The 20,453-nt window shown below is 44.5% G+C and overlaps 1 protein-coding gene across 5 annotated transcripts in view; it reads left to right on the forward strand.

Annotated features, from left to right (window-relative positions):
• Positions 1-20,453, forward strand: part of fam222aa (family with sequence similarity 222 member Aa) — a 75,710-nt gene that overhangs the window by 40,017 nt on the left and 15,240 nt on the right. For 3 of the 5 annotated variants that reach the window (XM_035735479.2, XM_035735480.2, XM_035735481.2), the window contains exon 2: positions 3,274-3,428. The exons of the other annotated variants lie outside the window; for them this stretch is intronic. In XM_035735479.2, the coding sequence (XP_035591372.1) occupies positions 3,323-3,428 (106 nt within the window). In that variant the 5' untranslated portion in view covers positions 3,274-3,322. The remainder of the gene's footprint in view (positions 1-3,273; positions 3,429-20,453) is intronic. 5 annotated transcript variants of the gene reach the window in all.

Raw genomic sequence — 20,453 nt, forward strand, 5'->3', positions numbered from 1 at the left:
GTCCTGCTGACAATCGGTTACTGTGTTGTTATTGTCCTGGGAATTCATCTCCCAGTGTATGGTGGAAAGCAGACTGAACCAGGTTTTTCTCTAGGATTTTGCCTGTGCTTAGCTCCTTTGCGTTTCTTTTTTATCCTGAAAAACTCCCCAGTCCTTAATTAACCTCTCTGGGGTCGTTCGGTACGCTTAGCGTCCCACCTCGCCAACAGCCAGTGGAATTGCAGGGCCCCAAATTCAAAACAACAGAAATCCCATAATTAAAATTCCTTAACCATACAAGTATTTTGCACCATTTTAAAGATTCACTTCTCGTTAATCCAACCACAGTGTCTGATTTCAAAAAGGCTTTTCGGCGAAAGCAGAACATACCATTATGTTAGGTCAGCAACTAGTCACAGAAAGCATTCAGCCATTTTACAACCACAGAGAGGTGTTCCAAAAAGCAGAAATATAAATAAAATGAATCACTAACCTTTGACGATCTTCGTCAGATGACACTCCCAGGACTCAATGTTACACAATACATGTATGTTTTGTTCGATCAAGTTCATATTTATATCCAAAAACCTCAGTTTACATTGGCGCCATGTTCAGAAATGCCTCCAAAACATCCGGAGAAATTGCAGAGAGCCACATCAAATAACAAAAATACTCATCATAAACTTTGATGAAAGATACATGTTTTACATAGAATTAAAGATAAACTTGTTCTTAATGCAACCGCTGTGTCAGATTTCAAAAAAGCTTTACGGTAGAAGCACAATATTCAATAATCTGAGAACAGCGTTCAGCCACAAAAGCAAGCCATACAGTTACCCGCCAAGTTGTGGAGTCAACAAAATTCATAAATAGAATTATAAATCTTCACTTACCTTTGCTGATCTTTGTCGGAATGCACTCCCAGGACTCCCACTTCCACAAGAAATGTTTGTTTTGTTCGATTATGTCCATATGTATGTCCAAATACCACAGTTTTGTTCGCGCGTTTAGTTCACTATTACAAAGGCACAATGCGCGAGCGCAAAATCCAGACGAAAAGTCAACGAGTTCCATTACAGTTTGTAGAAACATGTCAAACGATGTTCACAATCAATCCTTAGGGTCTTTTTATCATAAATCTTCAATAATATTCCAACCGGACAATAGCGTATTCATTACAGAGGAAAACGTTGTTTCTAAAACTTGATTGGAGTCCAGCTGTGGTAAATTCAATTGATTGGACATGATTTGGAAAGCTCCCACAGTTGACAGTGCATGTCAAGGCAAAAACCAAGCCATGAGGACGAAGGAATTGTGCGTAGGGCTCTGAGACAGGATTGTGTCAAGGAGCAGATATGGGGAAGGGTACAAAAACATTTCTGCAGCATTGAAGGTCCCCAAGAACACAGTAGCCTCCATCATTCTTTAGAAGAAGTTTGGAACCACCAAGACTCTCCCTAGAGCTGACCGTCCAGCCAAACTGAGCAATCTGGGGAGAAGGGTCTTGATCAGGGAGGTGACCAAGAACTCGATGGTCACTCTGACAGAGCTCCAGAGTTCCTCTGTGGAAATGGGAGAACCTTCCAGAAGGACAACCATCTCTGCAGCACTCCACCAATCAGGCCTTCATGGTAGAGTGGCCAGACCGAAGCCAATCCTCAGTAAAAGGCACATGACAGCCGCTTTGGAGTTTGCTTAAGCACTCAGGACCTCAGACTGGGGCCAAGGTTCACCTTCCAACAGGAAAATGACCTTAAGCACATAGCCAAGACAACATAAGTGTGGCTTCAGGACAAGTCTCTGAATGTCCTTGAGTGGACTTGAACCCAATCAAACATCTCTGGAGAGACCTGAAACTAGATGTGCAGCGACGCTCCCCATCAAACGTGACAGAGCTTGAGATGATCTGCAGAGAAGAATTGGAGAAACTCCCCAAATACCGGTGTGCCAAGCTTGTAGCGTCATACCCAAGAAGACTCGAGGCTGTAATCGCTGCCAAAGGTGCTTAAACAAAGTACTGAGTAAAGAGTCTGAATGCTTATGTAAATGTTCTATTCAGTGATGTAAAGTACGTAAGTATAAATACTTCAAAGTACTACTCAAGTAGTTTTATTGGGTATCTGCACTTTACTTTACTATTTATTTTTTGACAGCATTTACTTCACTACATTCCTAAAGAAAATAATGTAGTTTTTACTCCATACATTTTCCCCTGACACCCAAAAGTACTCGTTATGTTTTGAGTGCTAAGCTGACAGGAAAATGGTCCAATTCATGCACTTATCAAGATAACACGTGGTCATCCCTACTGCCTCTGATCTGGCAAACTTACTAACACAAATGCATAATTTGTAAATGAGTGTTCCCCCTGGCTATCAGTGCATTTTAAGGAATTTGAAATTATTTATACTTTTACTTTTGATACTTAAGTATATTTAGAGCCAAATACTTTTAGACTTTTACTCAAGTAGTATTTTACTCTGACTTTTACTTGAGTAATTTTCTATTAAGGTATCCATACTTTTACTCAAGTATCACAATTGATACTTTACCACTGGTGATAGTTCCGTTTTGTATTTTTAATAAATGTGCAAAAATGTATAAAAACCTGTTTTAGCTTTGTCATTATGGGGTATTGTGTGTAGATTGATGAGGGAAAAAAACTATATAATCCGTTTTAGAATACGGCTGTAACGATACAAAATGTGGAAAAAGTCAAAGGGTCTGAATAAATTCTGAATGCTCTGTATTGACTGAAGACATTACAGATTTTCATTTTTTATTAATTAGTCCAAAAAAAATCAAAAACGTTATTTTACTTTGACATTATGTGGTATTGTGTGTGGGCCAGTGACAAAAACCCCTCTATTTAATACATTTTAAATTCAGGCTGTAACACAACAAAATGTGGAACAAGTTAAGGGGTGTGAATACTTTCTGAAGGCACTTTGTGTTAGTTAGAAAGAGGTGTATCTAATAGACAGAAGTCACGCTAGAGCAGATGCCATGTTTGAAAGCGTCAGTTTGGACCCTCCTTCCTTGAACCTGTTTGAACTCTTCTGCCCCCAGCACAGGGCAGGTGCATGTTTATCATTGTTACAGAGTTCCTAAGAAGACAGGCAGTTGTAGGCGGCATCGAACCGGTCCTTGTCCCAGCCTGCTACTGAGCTTCACAGACTTCCATGCCCGTGAAGTTCTGCTTCTTCTGTTCTGATGCTTTTCTCACATTCTTTCTTCATTCCCTTCTCTTGTTCTCTTCTCTCGTTCTCTTCTCTCGTTCTCTTTCTCCCCCAGGTTGGCCTTGGCAGTCCTCCGGCTGTAGTTGTCTCCCCACCCCCCCACCATGCTGGCCTGCCTGCAGAGGAGGCAGAACCCTCCCATCCCATCCTCCCAGCACCCCCTGTGTGCTAGCAAGGCCCTGGAGCCGCCTCAAGCACTCAGCCGAAAATGTAAGTCCACGACAAGGAAATATAAGAAAGGCCAAGGGTTTTGTTAGGTTGACGTTATTTGTTGTTTCCAAATGTACAGTGCCTTTAGAAAGTATTCACACCTCTTGACCTTTTACCAGGGCTGTCCCCGACTAATGAAAATCTTGGTCGACCGAGAGTCGTCTGTTCTTTCAACCAATCAATTGGTCGAAATGTTAAATGTGTATTTTTCCATATATACACACACTGTTTGAATAAATTCAACTATATGTAGGCTACTGAGCTTTATGCACTTCAATGAAAAATTAAGAAACACAAATTACTAAAGAGGGAGCCAGAGATCAATATAGCCTAACCAGAAGGGGGGGGGTGTCGTCGTTCCCCCGCTGCCCGTTGCTACTGGCCTTAGCAGATTCTGCCATTATGCTCCTGAAGTTGCTGGTAATAGGCTACACCAGCGGTCGGCAACCTTTTGCATTTGGAGTGCCATGTTATCGTACATTTCTACACATCTGCATGCCACTTATGATTTTCATATGCACATTTTCGTGGAACAGTTTCATTTAATTTATAATAAAGTCTAAATATCTACAAATCAATGTCATGTGGTTAATCAAAATGATATCTAAATGAAAATGATACAAATCTAAAAGTAACTTCTATTGCCATTGCCAATATGTACAAATAGCCTACCTTAAGCCAACAAGTAAAAACATTGCAGCCCGCAGGTAGAAAATAATCCAGATTTAAAGATAAATATCCTATAAATCACATTGGCTACGCATGGCCTGTCTGCAAGGAACTTGAAACATTGTATCAACAATTAACTTGATCCAAAATCTCGTGTTAGCAAACTTGAAACATTGTATCAAATATTCTGGGCCCTCAGAGTTTCCTGCGCCATTAAACTCCGGACAGACAGCCACAGCTGTCGGCTATTTGTGCAAGGTATAAGAAATAATCAGATAGGCCTTTTTTATGACGTTTCCACCGGATCAGAGCATATTTTCTCCTTTCATGCTGAGTGGTTATAGAAAGGGAGAGCGCTGGAAATATTTTTCAAAGGAACTATTGTCATTCTCAACGGAGGTCAAATAGACATTGTTTACTTGCTGTTTGATTCAAATAAAAAAAATACTTTGATCAGCTCCACGGCGATGGTGAGTTAAGTCAATCAGAAATAGTATCAGATCCCCAAATGGGCACATTTATAGGCCTACATTTGCGCGCAGGCCAGGCAGCCTAGGCCGACTGTACTTCTATGCATAAACAAGGTGCGTGTCCTTACTTAAGATTGACAGGAGCACTCCAAACAAAAGACAATGAGTAACTCGACCAGTCGACTAAATAGGGTCAGCCCCACTTTTGACACATTTTGTTAGGGTAGAAAGTGAGATTAAAATGGATTTAATTGTCCTTTTTTGTCAATGATCTATCTACACACAATATTCTAATGTCATACTGGAAGGAACAATTATACGATTATGTAAAACAAAACACATCTTGATTAGACAAGTATTCAACCTCTTTGGCAATGATTACAGCTATGAGAGTTTTTTGGTAAGTGTCTAAGAGCTTTGCATACCTGGATTGTACAATATTTTCCCATTTATTCTTTAAAAAATTAAAGCTCTGTCAAGTTGGTTCTTGAACATCGCTAGACAGGCATTTTCAAGTCTTGCCATAGATTTTCAAGGAGCAAACGGTAACTAGGCCACTTGGGAACATTTCAATATCGTCTTGGTAAGCAACCCCAGTGTATGTTTGTAATTTTCCTGCTGAAAGATGAATTTGTTTCCAGTGTCTGTTGGAAAGCAGACTGAACCAGGTTTTTTTGTATCCCCTAAAAACTCCTTAGTCCATGCCGATGACAAGCATACCTATAACATGATGCAGCCACCACCATGATTGAAAATATGAAGAGTGTTACTCAGTGATATGTTGGATTTGCCCCAAACAATGCTTTTTATTCAGGGCAAAAAGTTAATTTCTTTACCACATTTATTTTGCAGTATTACTTTAGTGCCTTATTGAAAACAGGATGCATGTTTTGGAATAATTGTATTCTGTACAGGCTTTCTTCTTTTCACTTTGTCATTTAGGTTAGTATTGTGGAGTAACTACAATGTTGTTGATCCATCCTCAGTTTTCTCCTATCACAAGCCATTAAACTCTATAACTGTTTTAAAGTCACCATTGGCCTCATGGTGAAATCCCTGAGCGGTTTCCTTCCTCTCCAGCAGCTGAGTTAGGAAGGACGCTTGTATCTTTTTAGTGAGTGGGCGTAGTGGTACACCATCCAAAGTATAGTTAATAACTCCAGCATGCTCTAAGGGACAGTCGGTGTCTGCTTTTTTCCCCTCACCCATCTACCAATAGGTGCCCTGCTTTGCGAAACTTTGGATAACGTCCCTGGTCTTTGTGTACCTTCTATGTGGGGGTACAGAGATGGGGTAGTCATTCAAAAATCACGTTAACCACTATTATTGCATGCAGAGTGAGTCTATGCCACTTATTATGTATCTTGTTAAGCAAATTTTTACTCCACCTTGACATTATGGGATATTGTGTGTAGATCAGTGACACACAATCTCAATTTAATCCATTTTAATTTCACTCTGTAACACAACAAATGTGGAAAAAGTCAAGGCACTGTATTTGATGTGGTGTGCACTTACAGTAAAGTGAGTCTTTGGGGTCGCCGTGTTGTTCCTCATTGTGAAGAGAGGGACTGTTTAGCCGTGCTGACTGTGCAGTCCTGGCAACGCCGCGTTTGAACAGTGTTAGTGTTTAATGTGCCTCCCTTGCCCTGGGTGACCCTCGGGGACCCTCGGGGTGTGTAAACATTTACAGTGTCTGGCCCCTGCCTCTGCGGCACGGTGGGCTGGCTGTAAAGCACCACAGCTGCTCTGTTTGAGCCCAGAACACAAGCCTCCAACTTCCTTCACATGAAACACTGTATGTCCATGGGAAGTTATGTAAAACGGGAGGGGAAAGAAACTAGAAACTAGTTTGGACCAGCTAAGGATTAAAGAAAGCTGCCGTATTCCCACTAGAAGGTGAATTTCTGCCTAAATTCCCTAAAGCCTCAGGATTAACCCTTTAGTGGAACAAAACTGTCCTGTGTGTGTGTGTGTGTGTGTGTGTGTGTGTGTGTGTGTGTGTGGCGGGCTGTTACGCTTATAGGGCACTAAATACTCTGGGAACGTTCTATGTTTGCGTGGCGGTCCTAGTACCTCACAAGCCGATTTAAAGGGGAAGTAGAGAAGGAGCACACTAACCTAGCAATTTCTACCTCAGCTTAGGGAAGCTTAAAGGAACTATTGTACATGTAACAATTTCACCTGCTAATAGCCCTACTTTTCAATAGCATTATCACTAGTAGTAAAGGAAACATACTTTTCTGACTTCCGCATGCCACAATAAAATAGCTTTATTGTTCTGGCCAGCTTGTGTACACCTTTCACTGTTGCATGATTGATTCATGTTTGCAAGATTGACAACTTGTAACAGATGTTTTTTTTATAAGTACGATAAGGTTGTAAAGCGATACTCAGCTTTCTCAAGTTAAAAAAAAATCCCCACAAATATTATAGCTAAAAGGTTACATGTTACTCCTTTATTAATGGGGATAGCAGTGCCTGCTCCCCTTCCTCGCTCTACCCAGCTATCGACACCCCTGATTGGCTGTAGGGCAAGAAATGAAATACTAACCTGGGTCTGACAGGCCAATTAGCTTTCAACAATGTCCTTCCCCTGTTTGCGTCAATTATCAAAAGAGGGAGAGGTAAAGGAGAGGACCTGGTTGTTCAGACCTTACGTTAGTGTTTCCTGGTTCCATGAGGATGGAGCAGACCTATAGTGGAGTGAAGCCCGTCCAGTTGAGTGAATGAGAAAGTGATTAAGAGGGGAGAAATGAAGAGTGCGAGGACAAAAGAGGTCGGCCTCGAATGGCCGTCTTAATCGATTCCTTCCAATTTGGACAGGATTAGCCCACTTCCTCCCCGGGCCTCTTATTGAAGAGCAGCCAGTGGGAGTCGGAGTTAGAATCAATAGATAAAAAGAACAGTTTCTCCTTGTCCCCCCTTCTCTCGCTCTCTGTCTCTCTGTCCACCTGTTAAATCCGTTGATTGAAAGATTACCACCGTGGCCGCATTGAGGTTTATAATGAGTGTATTTGAGAAGACTGGCCTCCTTTCTGTCCCGGCGAAGGTGAGACTGTGTGTTGGATTTCAGAATTGTACTGTACTCTATAGCCGTTGCCCCTCAATGAGAGAGGGGATTGTTCAGCCAGGCTCAAAAGGGGTTCGGACGGGCAGATGTCAGCTTTGGCCGGGGGAACGTGGGCACACACTGAGCTCCCTCGTGCAAAGCTAGGTCATCGTCAATCGATCACCCGTGGCCCAGTTAGAGATGAGGGACGAGGAGGCGGCGTTGTGGGGTAAGTTGACCCGGGCTCTCAGGAGAACGCTGCTGCCTGCCTAGCCTGAACGATTCCAACCGCTCACAGAGAGAAAGAGGGTGTGAGGGAGATTGTTACCTGGCAGTGACAGGAGAGGGGAGCCGCTCTCCCATTTGCATCTTCTGTCCTTTGCACAAAAGCAGTGAGGAGGGTGGGTGCTTAGGAAAGCGGTGGTGGGTAGGGGGGGGGGGCAGCAGGGGTATTAGAACCCCCCCCCTGCATGTAAATGCAGAGGGGCTGCACAGTTCATTGACGTGACTCCCATTAAAAAATACCTCATACCCTCAATAAAAAAGGACTTAACTGGCGGAAAGCATTCAGATCGGCTTGCCAGACAATCAATTTCCCCTGAGAGCACAGAGCTTAGCGGGAGAAACGGCGGGGAGGAGGAAGGGGGGGGGGCCTTAAAAATACCAGTGTGTAGGTAATACCACCGGGGAAGCCAAGCCAGGAAAAATGTGTTTTGACAGTTGCGTTGTTTGCAATATAACCTATAAGTTCATATCCTTAGCCTAGGCCTATATACATATAACGGTGGCACAGACAATAAGAAGACACGGTGGCAAGATAAATTCAACCCCACCTTCGTTTATAACAAAACCAGAGAGCAACATCTTTCCGGTGAAGTCCACAAGCAAGCAGTTACAGTTGAAGTCGGAAGTTTACATACACTTAGGTTGTAGTCATTAAAACTCGTTTTTCAACCACTCCACAGCATCATGTTGTGGGGTTGCTTTGCTGCAGGAGGGACTGGTGCACTTCACAAAATAGATGGCATCATGAGGAGGGACAATTATGTGGATATATTGAAGCAACATCTCAGGACATCAGTCAGGAAGTTAAAGATTGGTCGCAAATGGGTCTTCCAAATGGACAATGACCCAAAGCATACTTCCAAAGTTGTGGCAAAATGGCTTAAGGACAACAAAGTCAAGGTATTGTAGTGGCCATCACAAAGCCCTGACCACAATCCTATAGACAATGTGTGGGCTGAACTGAAAAGGCGTGTGTGAGCAAGGAGGCCTACAAACCTGACTCAGTTACACCAGCTCTGTCAGGAGGAATGGGCCAATAGTCACCCAACTTATTGTGGGAAGCTTGTGGAAGGCTACCTGAAACGTTTGACCCATGTAAAAAAACAAAAAATTAAAAACAATGCTACCTATTACTAATTGAGTGTACAGTATGTAAATGTTTGACCCACTGGGAATGTGATGAAATAAATAAAAGCAGAAATAAATCATTCTCTCTACTTTTATTCTGACATTTCACATTCTTAAAATAAAGTTGTAATCCTAACTGACCTAAAACAGGGAATATCTACTAGGATTAAGTGTCAGGAATTTGTGAAAAACTGAGTTTTAAATGTATTTGGCTACGGTGTAGGTAAATGTACGACTTCAACTGTACACGACCTACCACAGCACGGTAAAGCAAGTTAATGCTTCAGACATTTTCGGACTACTGAACAACTATTGATTTAGAACCACGGAGATTTACCGCAAGTCGCAAAGAAAACAGGAGCTGCCTCCACTATTCCAGCACCACTTCAATATTTCGTCATCAAATCACCTATACAGTGACAACTAAGATACTTTTGGTCATGTAGTGTATTGGAACACCTACTCGTCACACATCTCTGTCATATAGTACACGATTTTAGTTTTTGTTGTCCTAGGCTACCTGGCTAAAATGCTTGCTCGCTAGCCTAATTTATGTTCATGGGTAACGATGCACTAGGCCAGCTAGTTAACATTAGCCTACTACATCTAGCTACATATTGAACTTTCATCTTCTCAGGCCAGGGGCACAACAATGTATGAATTTATGGTTGGATCAGAATCTCTGTTATAATCATTTAATCACACGGAGAACTAAGTAAAACCACAAGTCTAAATCCCTATCTCCATCCATGGCTAATTCAGGAAAGGGACCATTTTATCTAGCCAGCCACTATGGTTGAGGACTGTTATAATCATTTAAAAGAGACACAAGTAAAATTCAAGTCTAAATTTTTCCATGGCTAATTAAATTAGCCAGACAATGACAGATTCAATTTTTTTTTTTTTGCAGGGGGCTGGCTTCCCTTGGCATCATTGAATACAGGCCACTGCTCACTGGGTGAATGTTTTTATCTTTCTGGCCGTGGAATTAAAAGGAGTGTGGAGGCATTACTTAAATTATAAATCATAGGCACTTGCTTTCAGCATCCCCAAATTCCCAGAGTATGTGGCTGCACACTCCCTGCGCCAGGCCCTGTCATTTTTTATTAAATCTCCCTTTGTAGGTGACATTTGTAGCATCCAACCCCCCATCATGCCTGTCTGCAGCTAATGTATACGCTGCCCTAGATGGAGGTAGGGGAGGAGACGGCGGTGGAGTCAGGGTCTCTTGTCAAGCAGTTCCCCAGAGAGGGGAAGCCCAGACAGAGGAGAGCGAGGGAAGGCCCTGGGCCTTTCGGGGAGACGGATGCCACTGACCTCAGTCCCCCTCTCACTTCCTCAGCCTTCAGCCCCCGTGGAACTGGCCTCTCCCTAGATAGGGAGGTGTGGACAGAGAAGGGTTCTGAGGTTTGAGTTAGTAGCTCTAAGAGGGCTGGGCAGGACCGCAGCACAGCAGCACGCAGCAGCCCTTCCATAGCACCTCTTTCTAGCCCCAGACAGAAGCCACTGTACTGTACTCTCTACAGCATTTCACCTACATGATTTCAGTCTACAATTTGACAAGAATGTGTCCAGGCCATTTTATTCTCTGTAACGTCATTTGTTTTCTTGTACGGTGGGTTTAATGTTGGCAAGATAAGCAGGAGTGATGATGACGCTCGTGGCTGTCCATATGGTGTGTTTGTGACAGGCCTGTCAGAATGGGTTCTGTACGTTGGTGGGTTCTTCTTTTCCCCGGTCGGACCGCCGTAGGTCCTTCCCTCGTTAGACCGCACATGTCACAGCCACTCCTGTGTCTGCCCCGTGATTGGATCAGACCTCTCGGGCTCTGTCCTGTGATTGGATCAGACTTCAGGTTCAATCTGTGTCTCCCTGTCATGCCTCCAGCCAACAGCAGGCCCTGGCTCTAAACCCAATGTCCAGAAGGCATGCTGACATCATCATCCAGCAGGCCTTTGGAAGCCAATCGGAGAGGTGCATGGAGAATGAGTAGAACAAGAAATAAAAGAATGGGAATGTCAGTTCTAGTCATTCTTTTTATATGCTGATATTCTGTGCACCCTGGTCATAAAGTAGTGTACTATATGGACACAGCCTATGTTCCAAATTATGACTTCCAGTCTCTCGCTCTCTCCCTTTCTCTCACTCTCTCGCTCTCTCGCTCTCGTGTTTGAGCCAGAGGTAGACATGACAGTAGAATTACCCTTCAATATCCAATTGAAGTACTGTACCTCCACGACCTGTTAAGTGTGGAGAAAAAGGGAAAGGTTTTCTGTAGAATATTTAAATGTGGTCACGAGTGGCAGCAGAAATAGCAAACCTTTTCCCTGATTGCCTTTGAGCCCGGAGGGAGAGAGGATTGGAGTGGAAATGCAGAGTGGAGGAGAGAGAAAGGGAGGGTATAAGAGATGGAGAGAAGCAGCGATGGACCTGGGGAGAATCTGCATGCAGTTGACCTTTCCCCACTGATTGAACTGCCTCTCTTTTCCATCCCCTGTTTGGAATTCCACAGACTCCCTGCACAAGGCCAGTCTGCCGCCGTCATTATTCCACTTATTCCTCTTTAGCCAGAGAACAGAGAGAGAGAGGTCAGAAGGATTTTTTTTCAAAATGAGAGGTGATTGACAGCCAAGGATTCCATGCTCCACCCCTTGCCCACACTCCCTGATATACACACTCTTCTCAGTATCCCTAAGTGTATCTCTACAACAGCCACCCATATATGTTTTTAAAAATATTTTTCAATGCACCAATTTTTTTTCATGAGGTAACAACTTTACCTACAATTGATTGAGCTTGCTTGGCACCATGGAACCAATGGAATAGTCCCAAAAGTGCAAACCCGCCCTAATTTGGCACTGAAGGAAGGCTCTTTTTTTTTAAAATAAGAAAACAAAGACTATTTGAACCCAGGCCTGAGCATGGTTTTGAGGACAGGCACAGTCTGAGCAAACAGTACAAGCACAAGCAGCCTGTCTCATGCTCACTGGCACTCTGTTGTGCCAGGATGGTGGAGGGCATCTCAGCGCTGGCACTCAGATGATCATTTCCGGCGGGTCGCATCCCACAGTGCCATGCCTCTTTGCTCTGCCCTCTGCCGTCTGTTAATGGGGCAAGGAGGTGGCGTGGGGGTGTGGAGTATTGTTACTGCATAGTGCAGTTAGTCTCTGGGAGGCAGGCCACCGCTCTAGTTTTGGCCACGGTGGGACTCGGTTTAGAAACATACTGTAGGCTCCCGTTCCAAGCCAAACCCCCTCCCAGCTAGCTGGCATTTGGGCATCACAGGTGCATGACAGTGGCACCATATTACTAATAGGGGAAGGAGTGTCCACGGCCCCTGCTGTCCCACAGGAAATGACATGGTAGCCCCCGCCATCTCCTGAGCTGAGCCCTCAGTGGGCTGGGGCATAGGATGCTGCGGAGGTGTTGCACATTGGTGTCATGGGGGCTGTGAGATTCTGTTGTCACTGCCAAGATTAGGACTCTTTCTTCATAAACAATGTCGTAGTGCTCTTACTAACGACGCCATCTTTTGGATGGATGATTTTACAGTTGCTGTCCATATCCAGCACTGCCTATGGTGACTGAGACAGTTTTCCCCTGGCCTCTGTCCATTCAGTCCAGTTAAGGATGACTGAAAGGGTTGGACTGAGAAGATGGAGAGAGGGGAAAGGGTTGGACTGAGAAGATGGAGAGAGAGGAAGGGTTGGACTGAGAGAGAAAAGGGTTGGACTGAGAAGATGGAGAGAGAGGTAAGGGTTGGACTGAAAGAGGAGGGATGACGAGAGAGGAAAGGGTTGGACTGAGAAGATGGAGAGAGAGGAAAGGGTTGGAATGAGAAGATGGAGAGAGAGGAAAGGGTTGGACTGAGAAGATGGAGAGAGAGAGGAAAGGGTTGGACTGATAGAGGAAAGGGTTGGACTGAGAAGATGGAAAGGGTTGGACTGATAGAGGAAAGGGTTGGACTGCTAGAGGAAAGGGTTGGACTGATAGGAGAGGGTTGGACTGAGAAGATGGAGAGGGTTGGACTGATAGAGGAAAGGGTTGGACTGATAGAGGAAAGGGTTGGAAAACACTTGCTGGCCACAGATGGAAAGGGTTGGACTGATAGGCCCATCTTAACTGTGGTTGGACCTAGAGAGAGGAGAGGGTTGGACTGAGAAGATGGAGAGGGTTGGACGGAGAGGGTTGGACTGAGAAGATGGAGAGGGATGACGAGAGAGGAGAGGAATGGAGGAGAGCAGCATTCAGATCAGGGTGGACTGAGTTAAGACAGAGCAGCGTTCAGTAACTGGAGGTTCGGCCATCCAAGGGATGGAGAGTAACTGTCAGAGGGGATGTTATTAGACCTAGAGCAGCGTTCAGTAAGTCAGGGATGGACTATTAGACCTAAACACTTCAGCAAATGTTGGCCACAGCACAATGCTAAAAGCATGGCTTCTAAAGAACCTTTAACTTGAATTAGTGTGGCCCATCTTAACTGTGTTGTATAAGCTATTAGACCTAGAGCAGCGTTCAGTAACTGTCAGAGGTTCGGCCATCCAAGCTATTAGACCTAGAGCAGCGTTCAGTAACTGTCAGAGGTTCGGCCATCCAAGTTATTAGACCTAGAGCAGCGTTCAGTAACTGTCAGAGGTTCGGCCATCCAAGTTATTAGACCTAGAGCAGCGTTCAGTAACTGTCAGAGGTTCGGCCATCCAAGTTATTAGACCTAGAGCAGCGTTCAGTAACTGTCAGAGGTTCGGCCATCCAAGTTATTAGACCTAGAGCAGCGTTCAGTAACTGTGTCAGTGGGTCGGCCATCCAAGTTATTAGACCTAGAGCAGCGTTCAGTAACTGTCAGAGGTTCGGCCATCCAAGCTATTAGACCTAGAGCAGCGTTCAGTAACTGTCAGAGGTTCGGCCATCCAAGCTATTAGACCAGATGTGTGACATGGATGGAGTGTTCTTGCTGACCCTGACTGTCACCTCTGCTCTGGGGATCCCTGAGGGCTAAAAGGAATCAGTCTAACCACACATCCCGATGAAATTCCTTACTCATATATCCAGACCACAGTATCCATCCATATTGGACAGTGATTTGAGTCAATGGAGGGTGTTTATTTTCTGAAAAGCTGTAATCTTTACTGCTGGTTTCTCTCTGTCGGTCTGTTTCGGCTCTTCCCCCTTCTTCTCTCTCTATCGCTCTCCTAAATCTTTGGTCTCTCTCTCTCTCTCTCTCCCCTTCTTCACTCACTCTCTCACTCACTCACGCTCTCACTCACTCAAATCTTTGGTCTCTCTCACTCACTCACTCTCTCACTCTCTCACTCTCTCACTCACTCACTCTCTCACTCTCTCACTCTCTCACTCTCTCACTCACTCACTCTCTCACTCTCTCACTCTCTCACTCTTTCTCTGGCTGCTGGTGTAGTGCAGACATCGGAGGGCCTTGTTGTCTGTGCAGTGTTAAATATTAATTGGGAATCAGTGGACGACTTGTCTCCTAAATGATAGAACAGAAGGGCCCGGGCTTTTGCCTCAGGCAGCCTGCGGGTGCCTCTCTTCTCCCATTTGCGTGCAGGCCCGCGAACCAGCGCTTCCTTCAGTCTGACAGCCCAGGCCTGCCCAGCCCCCCCCCCCATCTCCCTCCCTCTCCCCCTTTCCCGCCCTCTGCTGCTCCGTTCAGCTCTGCCTCATCTCTTACCTCTGTCTCTATATATATATTTTTTTTTTTTAAATGTCCATTCGTGCTGTTTTGGAATTAGAAACCAGTCTGGGTTGATATTGAATGTCGGCTCTTTAGTGCAGCTTCAAACACAGAACACAATGAAAGGGGGGGGGACATTGTGTTGGAGGGGCAGGGCTGGACGGGGACTAGAGAGGGAGATAAATAGTGCGGGAGGAAGAGCGAGAGGGAGGGAGAGGGCAGGGGGCTGGGGTGACTTTGATGCCATAGGAATGAGTTCACAGGTTCCTGAGCACAGGCCTAATCGCACATGACAATATCGGCTGGTGTGCCAGTCGCAACGCATAACCGCTCGCCGCTGGCTAGTGCTGCTGACTCGGGGTATTTGCTGATAGCGCTCTGCATTCTAGACCATGCTGTGTGCACAATGAGGGTGGCCCAGGCTTGCCTCAGGGAGAGGGGCAGTCTCGTCACAGCCATACTCCAATCGAATCGAAGGACAGGCCGGTGAATAAAGTCATTTTCCTTTCAATTTCTAATTTATTATGTCACCCGTTGGGCCCCATAAATTATTGCAAATGGAAACGAAAAAGACTGGCGAGGCTCAGGGATGGAAATGAGATTGGGGCTACAGGCTTTGCCGGCGGTGTGAGATGAAACATTTTCAGTTGTTTTTTTCTACAGGATTGATTGGAACACCCTTTTTGTCTTTCATGGGAACAAACAATGAAGCATAGCTCTTTTAGTTTGGCCTGTTTTATTTGTAGGGTATCGCGTGAAGTGTGGGGGTAAACATGTTGCCCCAGATTCTCTGTTTGTTTTGTGCACAAGCCGCTGTCCCACAATAGAGCCGACATGGCGGCTGCTGACGGACTGCATTCTTCCTCCCCAGCCAGCACAAAGAGGGACCGGCTGGGCCAGCACTCTCTCTCTCTCTCTCTGTGTCTCTCTCTCTGTGTCTCTCTCTCTGTCTCTCTCTCTGTGTCTCTCTCTCTGTGTCTCTGTCTCTCTCTGTGTCTCTGTCTCTCTCTCTCTCTCTCTCTCTCTGTGTGTGTGTCTCTCTGTCTCTCTGTCTCTCTGTCTCTCTGTCTCTCTGTCTCTCTCTCTCTCTGTCTCTCTGTCTCTGTCTCTGTCTCTGTCTCTCTCTCTCTGTCTCTCTCTGTCTCTGTCTGTCTCTGTCTCTCTCTCTCTCTTTCTCTCTCTCTCTGTCTCTGTCTCTCTCTCTCTCTCTCTCTCTCTCTCTCTCTCTCTCTCTCTCTCTCTCTCTCTCTCTCTCTCTCTCTCTCTCTCTCTCTGTCTCTCTCTCTCTCTCTCTGTCTCTGTCTCTGTCTCTCTCTCTCTCTCTCTCTCTCTCTCTCTCTCTCTGTCTCTCTCTCTCTCTCTCTGTCTCTCTCTCTCTCTCTTACTCTCTCTCTGTGTCTCTTACTCTCTCTCTCTCTCTTACTCTCTCTCTTACTCTCTCTCTCTGTGTCTCTTACTCTCTGTGTGTGTCTCTGTCTCTCTCTCTCTGTCTCTCTCTCTGTGTCTCTCTCTGTGTCTCTCTCTCTGTCTCTCTCTGTGTCTCTCTCTGTGTCTCTCTCTCTCTCTCTCTCTCTCTCTCTCTCTCTTACTCTCTCTCTGTGTCTCTTCTCTCTCTCTCTCTCTTCTCTCTCTTCTCTCTCTCTGTGTCTCTGTGTGTGTCTCTGTCTCTCTCTCTCTCTCTCTCTCTCTCTCTCTCTCTGTCTCTCTCTCTCTCTCTGTCTCTCTGTCTCTCTCTCTCTCTCTCTGTCTCTTACTCTCTCTCTCTGTGTCTCTTCTCTCTCTCTCTCTCTTCTCTCTCTTCTCTCTCTCTCTGTGTCTCTTACTCTCTGTGTGTGTCTCTCTCTCTCTCTCTCTCTCTCTCTCTCTCTCTCTCTCTCTCTCTCTGTGTCTCTCTCTGTGTCTCTCTCTCTGTCTCTCTCTGTCTCTCTCTCTCTCTCTCTCTCTCTGTGTCTCTGTGTCTCTGTGTCTCTATCTCTCCCTCTCGCACTCTCTGTGTCTCTGTGTCTCTATCTCTCCCTCTCGCACTCTCTGTCTCTCCCTGTATGTGTCTCTCTGTCTCTCTCTCCCTGTTGTTGTTTGTCTAGCAAACAGGGTGATGGAGGGCTAGAATCGCTGTTTAATATAGTCAGCAACCTCCTTTTTCTCTGTGGGGATTAAACATAAATATTTGGCGCAATCTGAAATGGCAGCCTATTCCCTATATGGTGCCCTACTTTTGTCTAGGGTCCAAATGGAATAGGGTTCATACAGGCTGTCCGTGACACACTGCACAAACAACGCTGAGCTTTAGTTTTGAGTACTTTATTCGGATCCACATTGGTTGCTGCTAACACAGTAGCTACTCGTCTCGGGGTCCACACGGAATGTCAAACACGGCATGATACGAAACATCAATAGGCAACAACAACTCAAGGACAGACCTACATGGAGCCAAGATGACCAACAAGCAAGAAATGCCCATGAATATTTAGCAAGACACGGCAACTTCACTGAATATTCAGCCAGAAGAGTTCTTTGACCGTGACATATGTAAATGGTCTTTCTGTGTATTAAAAAGACTATAGAGGCACCATAACGACATGGCCACCAGCGCTACTAGGATTAGTCCTCCTTCTAATAATAATCCTAAAAATGATAAGAGGAATTCCAGGTCAAATGGAGTTGTAGCAGGGGTGCCTGCAGGGCAGGAATGCTGCGGTGCTTTCCCACGCTGTTGCTTTCCCTCTGCCGGCCGCGTTTGAGACGAGGCTCTGCTCTAGGCTCGGCTGGGCTTGCCTAATGCAGCCCGAGAGCGGACAAATGGAAAGTGACACTTGTGTGTGTAGAATGGTATTTGTGGTGACTCTTTGACTACAGATAATAAAGTGTTCGCCCGAGGTGATTTCACGCGGCGAGCACCCCCAATGGACCTCACTTACTCGGGGAGAGAGAAGAGACGTGGAGGGGGATAGAGGGAGGGGTGGAGACTGAAAGATAGGAGGAAAGGAGGTAGAGGGAAGGAGAAAATCCAGACTTCTTCAGATGATGCATGGTGTTAGTTTACTAGAGGAAGTGAAAAGGATGTGGTGTATGTGTGTGCCCGTGCGTACGTGCGTGCACATGTGTGTGTTAGGCCCTGTGTACAGTGGAATTCTTCAGAAACAATCGATCCTCAGTCCTCATTTCCCCTACAGCCCATAAAAAGCAGGTTGCTACATCAAACCAGCTTATTATACTGAACCAAAATATAAACACAATATGCAACAACTTCAAAGATTTTACTGAGTTACAGTTTATAGAAGGACATCAGTTAATTGAAATAAATAAATTAGGCCCTAACTTGTGTATTTCACATGACTGGTGTCGTTACACATGGTCTGCGGTTGTGAGGCGGGTTAGGCGTACTGCCAAATTCTCTCAAACGACGTTGGAAGCAGCTTATGGTAGAGAAATGAACATTAAATTCTCTGGCAACAGCTCTGGTGGACATTCATGCAGTCAGCTTGCTAGTTGCACGCTCCCTCAACTTGAGGCATCTTTGTCATTGTGTTGTGTGACAAAACTGCATATTTTAAAGTGGCCTTTTATTGCCCCGCACAAGGTGCACCTGTGTAATTATCTTGCTGCTTAATCAACTTCTTGATATGCCAGGTGGATGGATTATCTTGGCAAATGAGAAATGCTCACTAACAGGGATGTAAACACATTTGTGCATAACATTTGAGAGAAATGAGCTTTTTGTGAGTGATTTTTTTAAAATTTAAATTTCAGCTCAAGAAACATGGAACCAACACTTTACATGTTGGGTTTACATTTTTGTTCAGTGTAGTTTTGATGTAGCGCTATATACAGTGCCTAGCGAAAGTCTTCACACCCATTGCACAATATTCACATTTTGCTGCCTTAAAAGCTAAAGATTTATTCAATTGGGTTGTTTTCCCACCGATGTACACAACCTACTTCACATTTTCAAAGTGAAAGAAAAATGCAATAACATTTTCTTTCAAAAATAAAAGACGTCTTGATTTGCGTATGTCTTCACTCCCCATAGTTAATACTTGATGGATGCACCTTTGGCAGCCATTAGAGCTGGGATAAATTTTGAACCAGATTCTACCAGTGGCACGACTTGATGGATGCCAAGGGAAGCCAGGCCTCCCCATATAATTGGCCATGTAATGTATCTTTCATATCACTGTGTTTCATAACTTTCCTTCAATTCGCAAGAGGCTGACTGTATATCTCTCCGGCATCCGAGCGAGTGAAACAGTGCCCCTCTGTCTCTGTATGCGTAGCCCATCTATCTGATGCTGTCTGGTCAAAAAGACTATAACATTGTTGCCGCCCATAGCATTGAATGCAGGGGAAGCAAAGCGAGCATTTGAGCTCCCTTGATAAAAAAAAGTATAAAAGAATAGCCAATCAGCATTGAGCTAAACTGAGTGAGTTCAACTGTGAATGGTCCTGGTGCACAAAAAAATAAAAAAGTTTCAAGGGAAGCCAGTTTGGATTTGGCTTCCCACCAATCACTTCACATCAAAAGCAAAACTTAATTGACAGAAAAAAGTTGAATTGTTGCATCTCGTGTTGTTTTCCTCCGGTGCCTAGATAGTTGCTAGCTAGCTAGCTAGCTAAAATGGGCCCTTTCCTAAATAATCCGTGAATGGCGATAGGGATTTGGACTTGTGGTTATTTCTCAGTTTCGGCCAAATATTATTAAGACAATTCTGATCCAAACATAAATGTATACATTGTGCCCCTGGCCTGAGAGGATGGTAGTTCAATATGTAGCTTGATGTAATTGTCTAATGTTAACTAGCTGCTTCACCGTTGCCCATGAAAGGAAGTTAGGCTAACGAGCAAGCATTTTAGCCATACCCATAATATGATGCAGCCACCACCATGCTTGAAAAGAGTGGTTCTCGGTATTGTGTTGTGTTGGATTTGCCCCAAACATAATGCTTTCTATTCAGGACATAAAGTCGGTATCTCTACAGGCTTCCTTCTTTTCATTCTGTAATTTATGTTAGTGTTGTGGAGTAACTACAATGTTGTTGATCCATCCTCAGTTTTCTCCTATCACAGCCATTAAACTCTGTAATTGTTGTAAAGTCACCTTTGGTAAAATCCCTGAGCGGGTTCCTTCCTCTCCAGCAACTGAGTTATGAAGGACGCCTGTATCTTTGTAATGACTGGGTGTATTGAGACACCATACAAAGTGTAATTAATAACTTCACCATGCTCAAAGGGATATTCAGTGTCAGCTTTTTTATTTTATTGTCACCCATCTACCAATAGGTGCCCTTCTTTGCAAGGCATTGGAAAACCTTCCTGGTCTTTGTGGTTGTATCTGTGTTTGATATTCACTGCTTGACCGAGGGACCAGAAATCATGTTAATCACTATACAACTTATGTGACTTGTTAAGCAAATATTTACTTATTTAAGCTTGCCATAACAAATGGGTTGAATACCTGACTCCAGAAATGATGTCTAAAAACACAATTCCACTTTAGTATTATGGGGCGTCTAATCTAAATGTAATCCGTTTTAAATTCAGGCTGTAACATAACAAAATGTGGAAAAAGTTGAGGGGTATGAATACTTTCTGAAGGCACTGTATTTACAGACACTGTAGTAAATGATTGCCTAATCATATGTAAGTACATTTCCTTGAACAGTGATTGGCCACGTGATTGGCAGTTAGGCAGCCTACACTATTTCATTGAGCCCACACATCGGCCTACTGTACCG

Source organism: Oncorhynchus keta, chromosome 25 (assembly GCF_023373465.1).
Source record: "Oncorhynchus keta strain PuntledgeMale-10-30-2019 chromosome 25, Oket_V2, whole genome shotgun sequence".
In the NCBI taxonomy this organism is placed as follows: domain Eukaryota; kingdom Metazoa; phylum Chordata; class Actinopteri; order Salmoniformes; family Salmonidae; genus Oncorhynchus; species Oncorhynchus keta.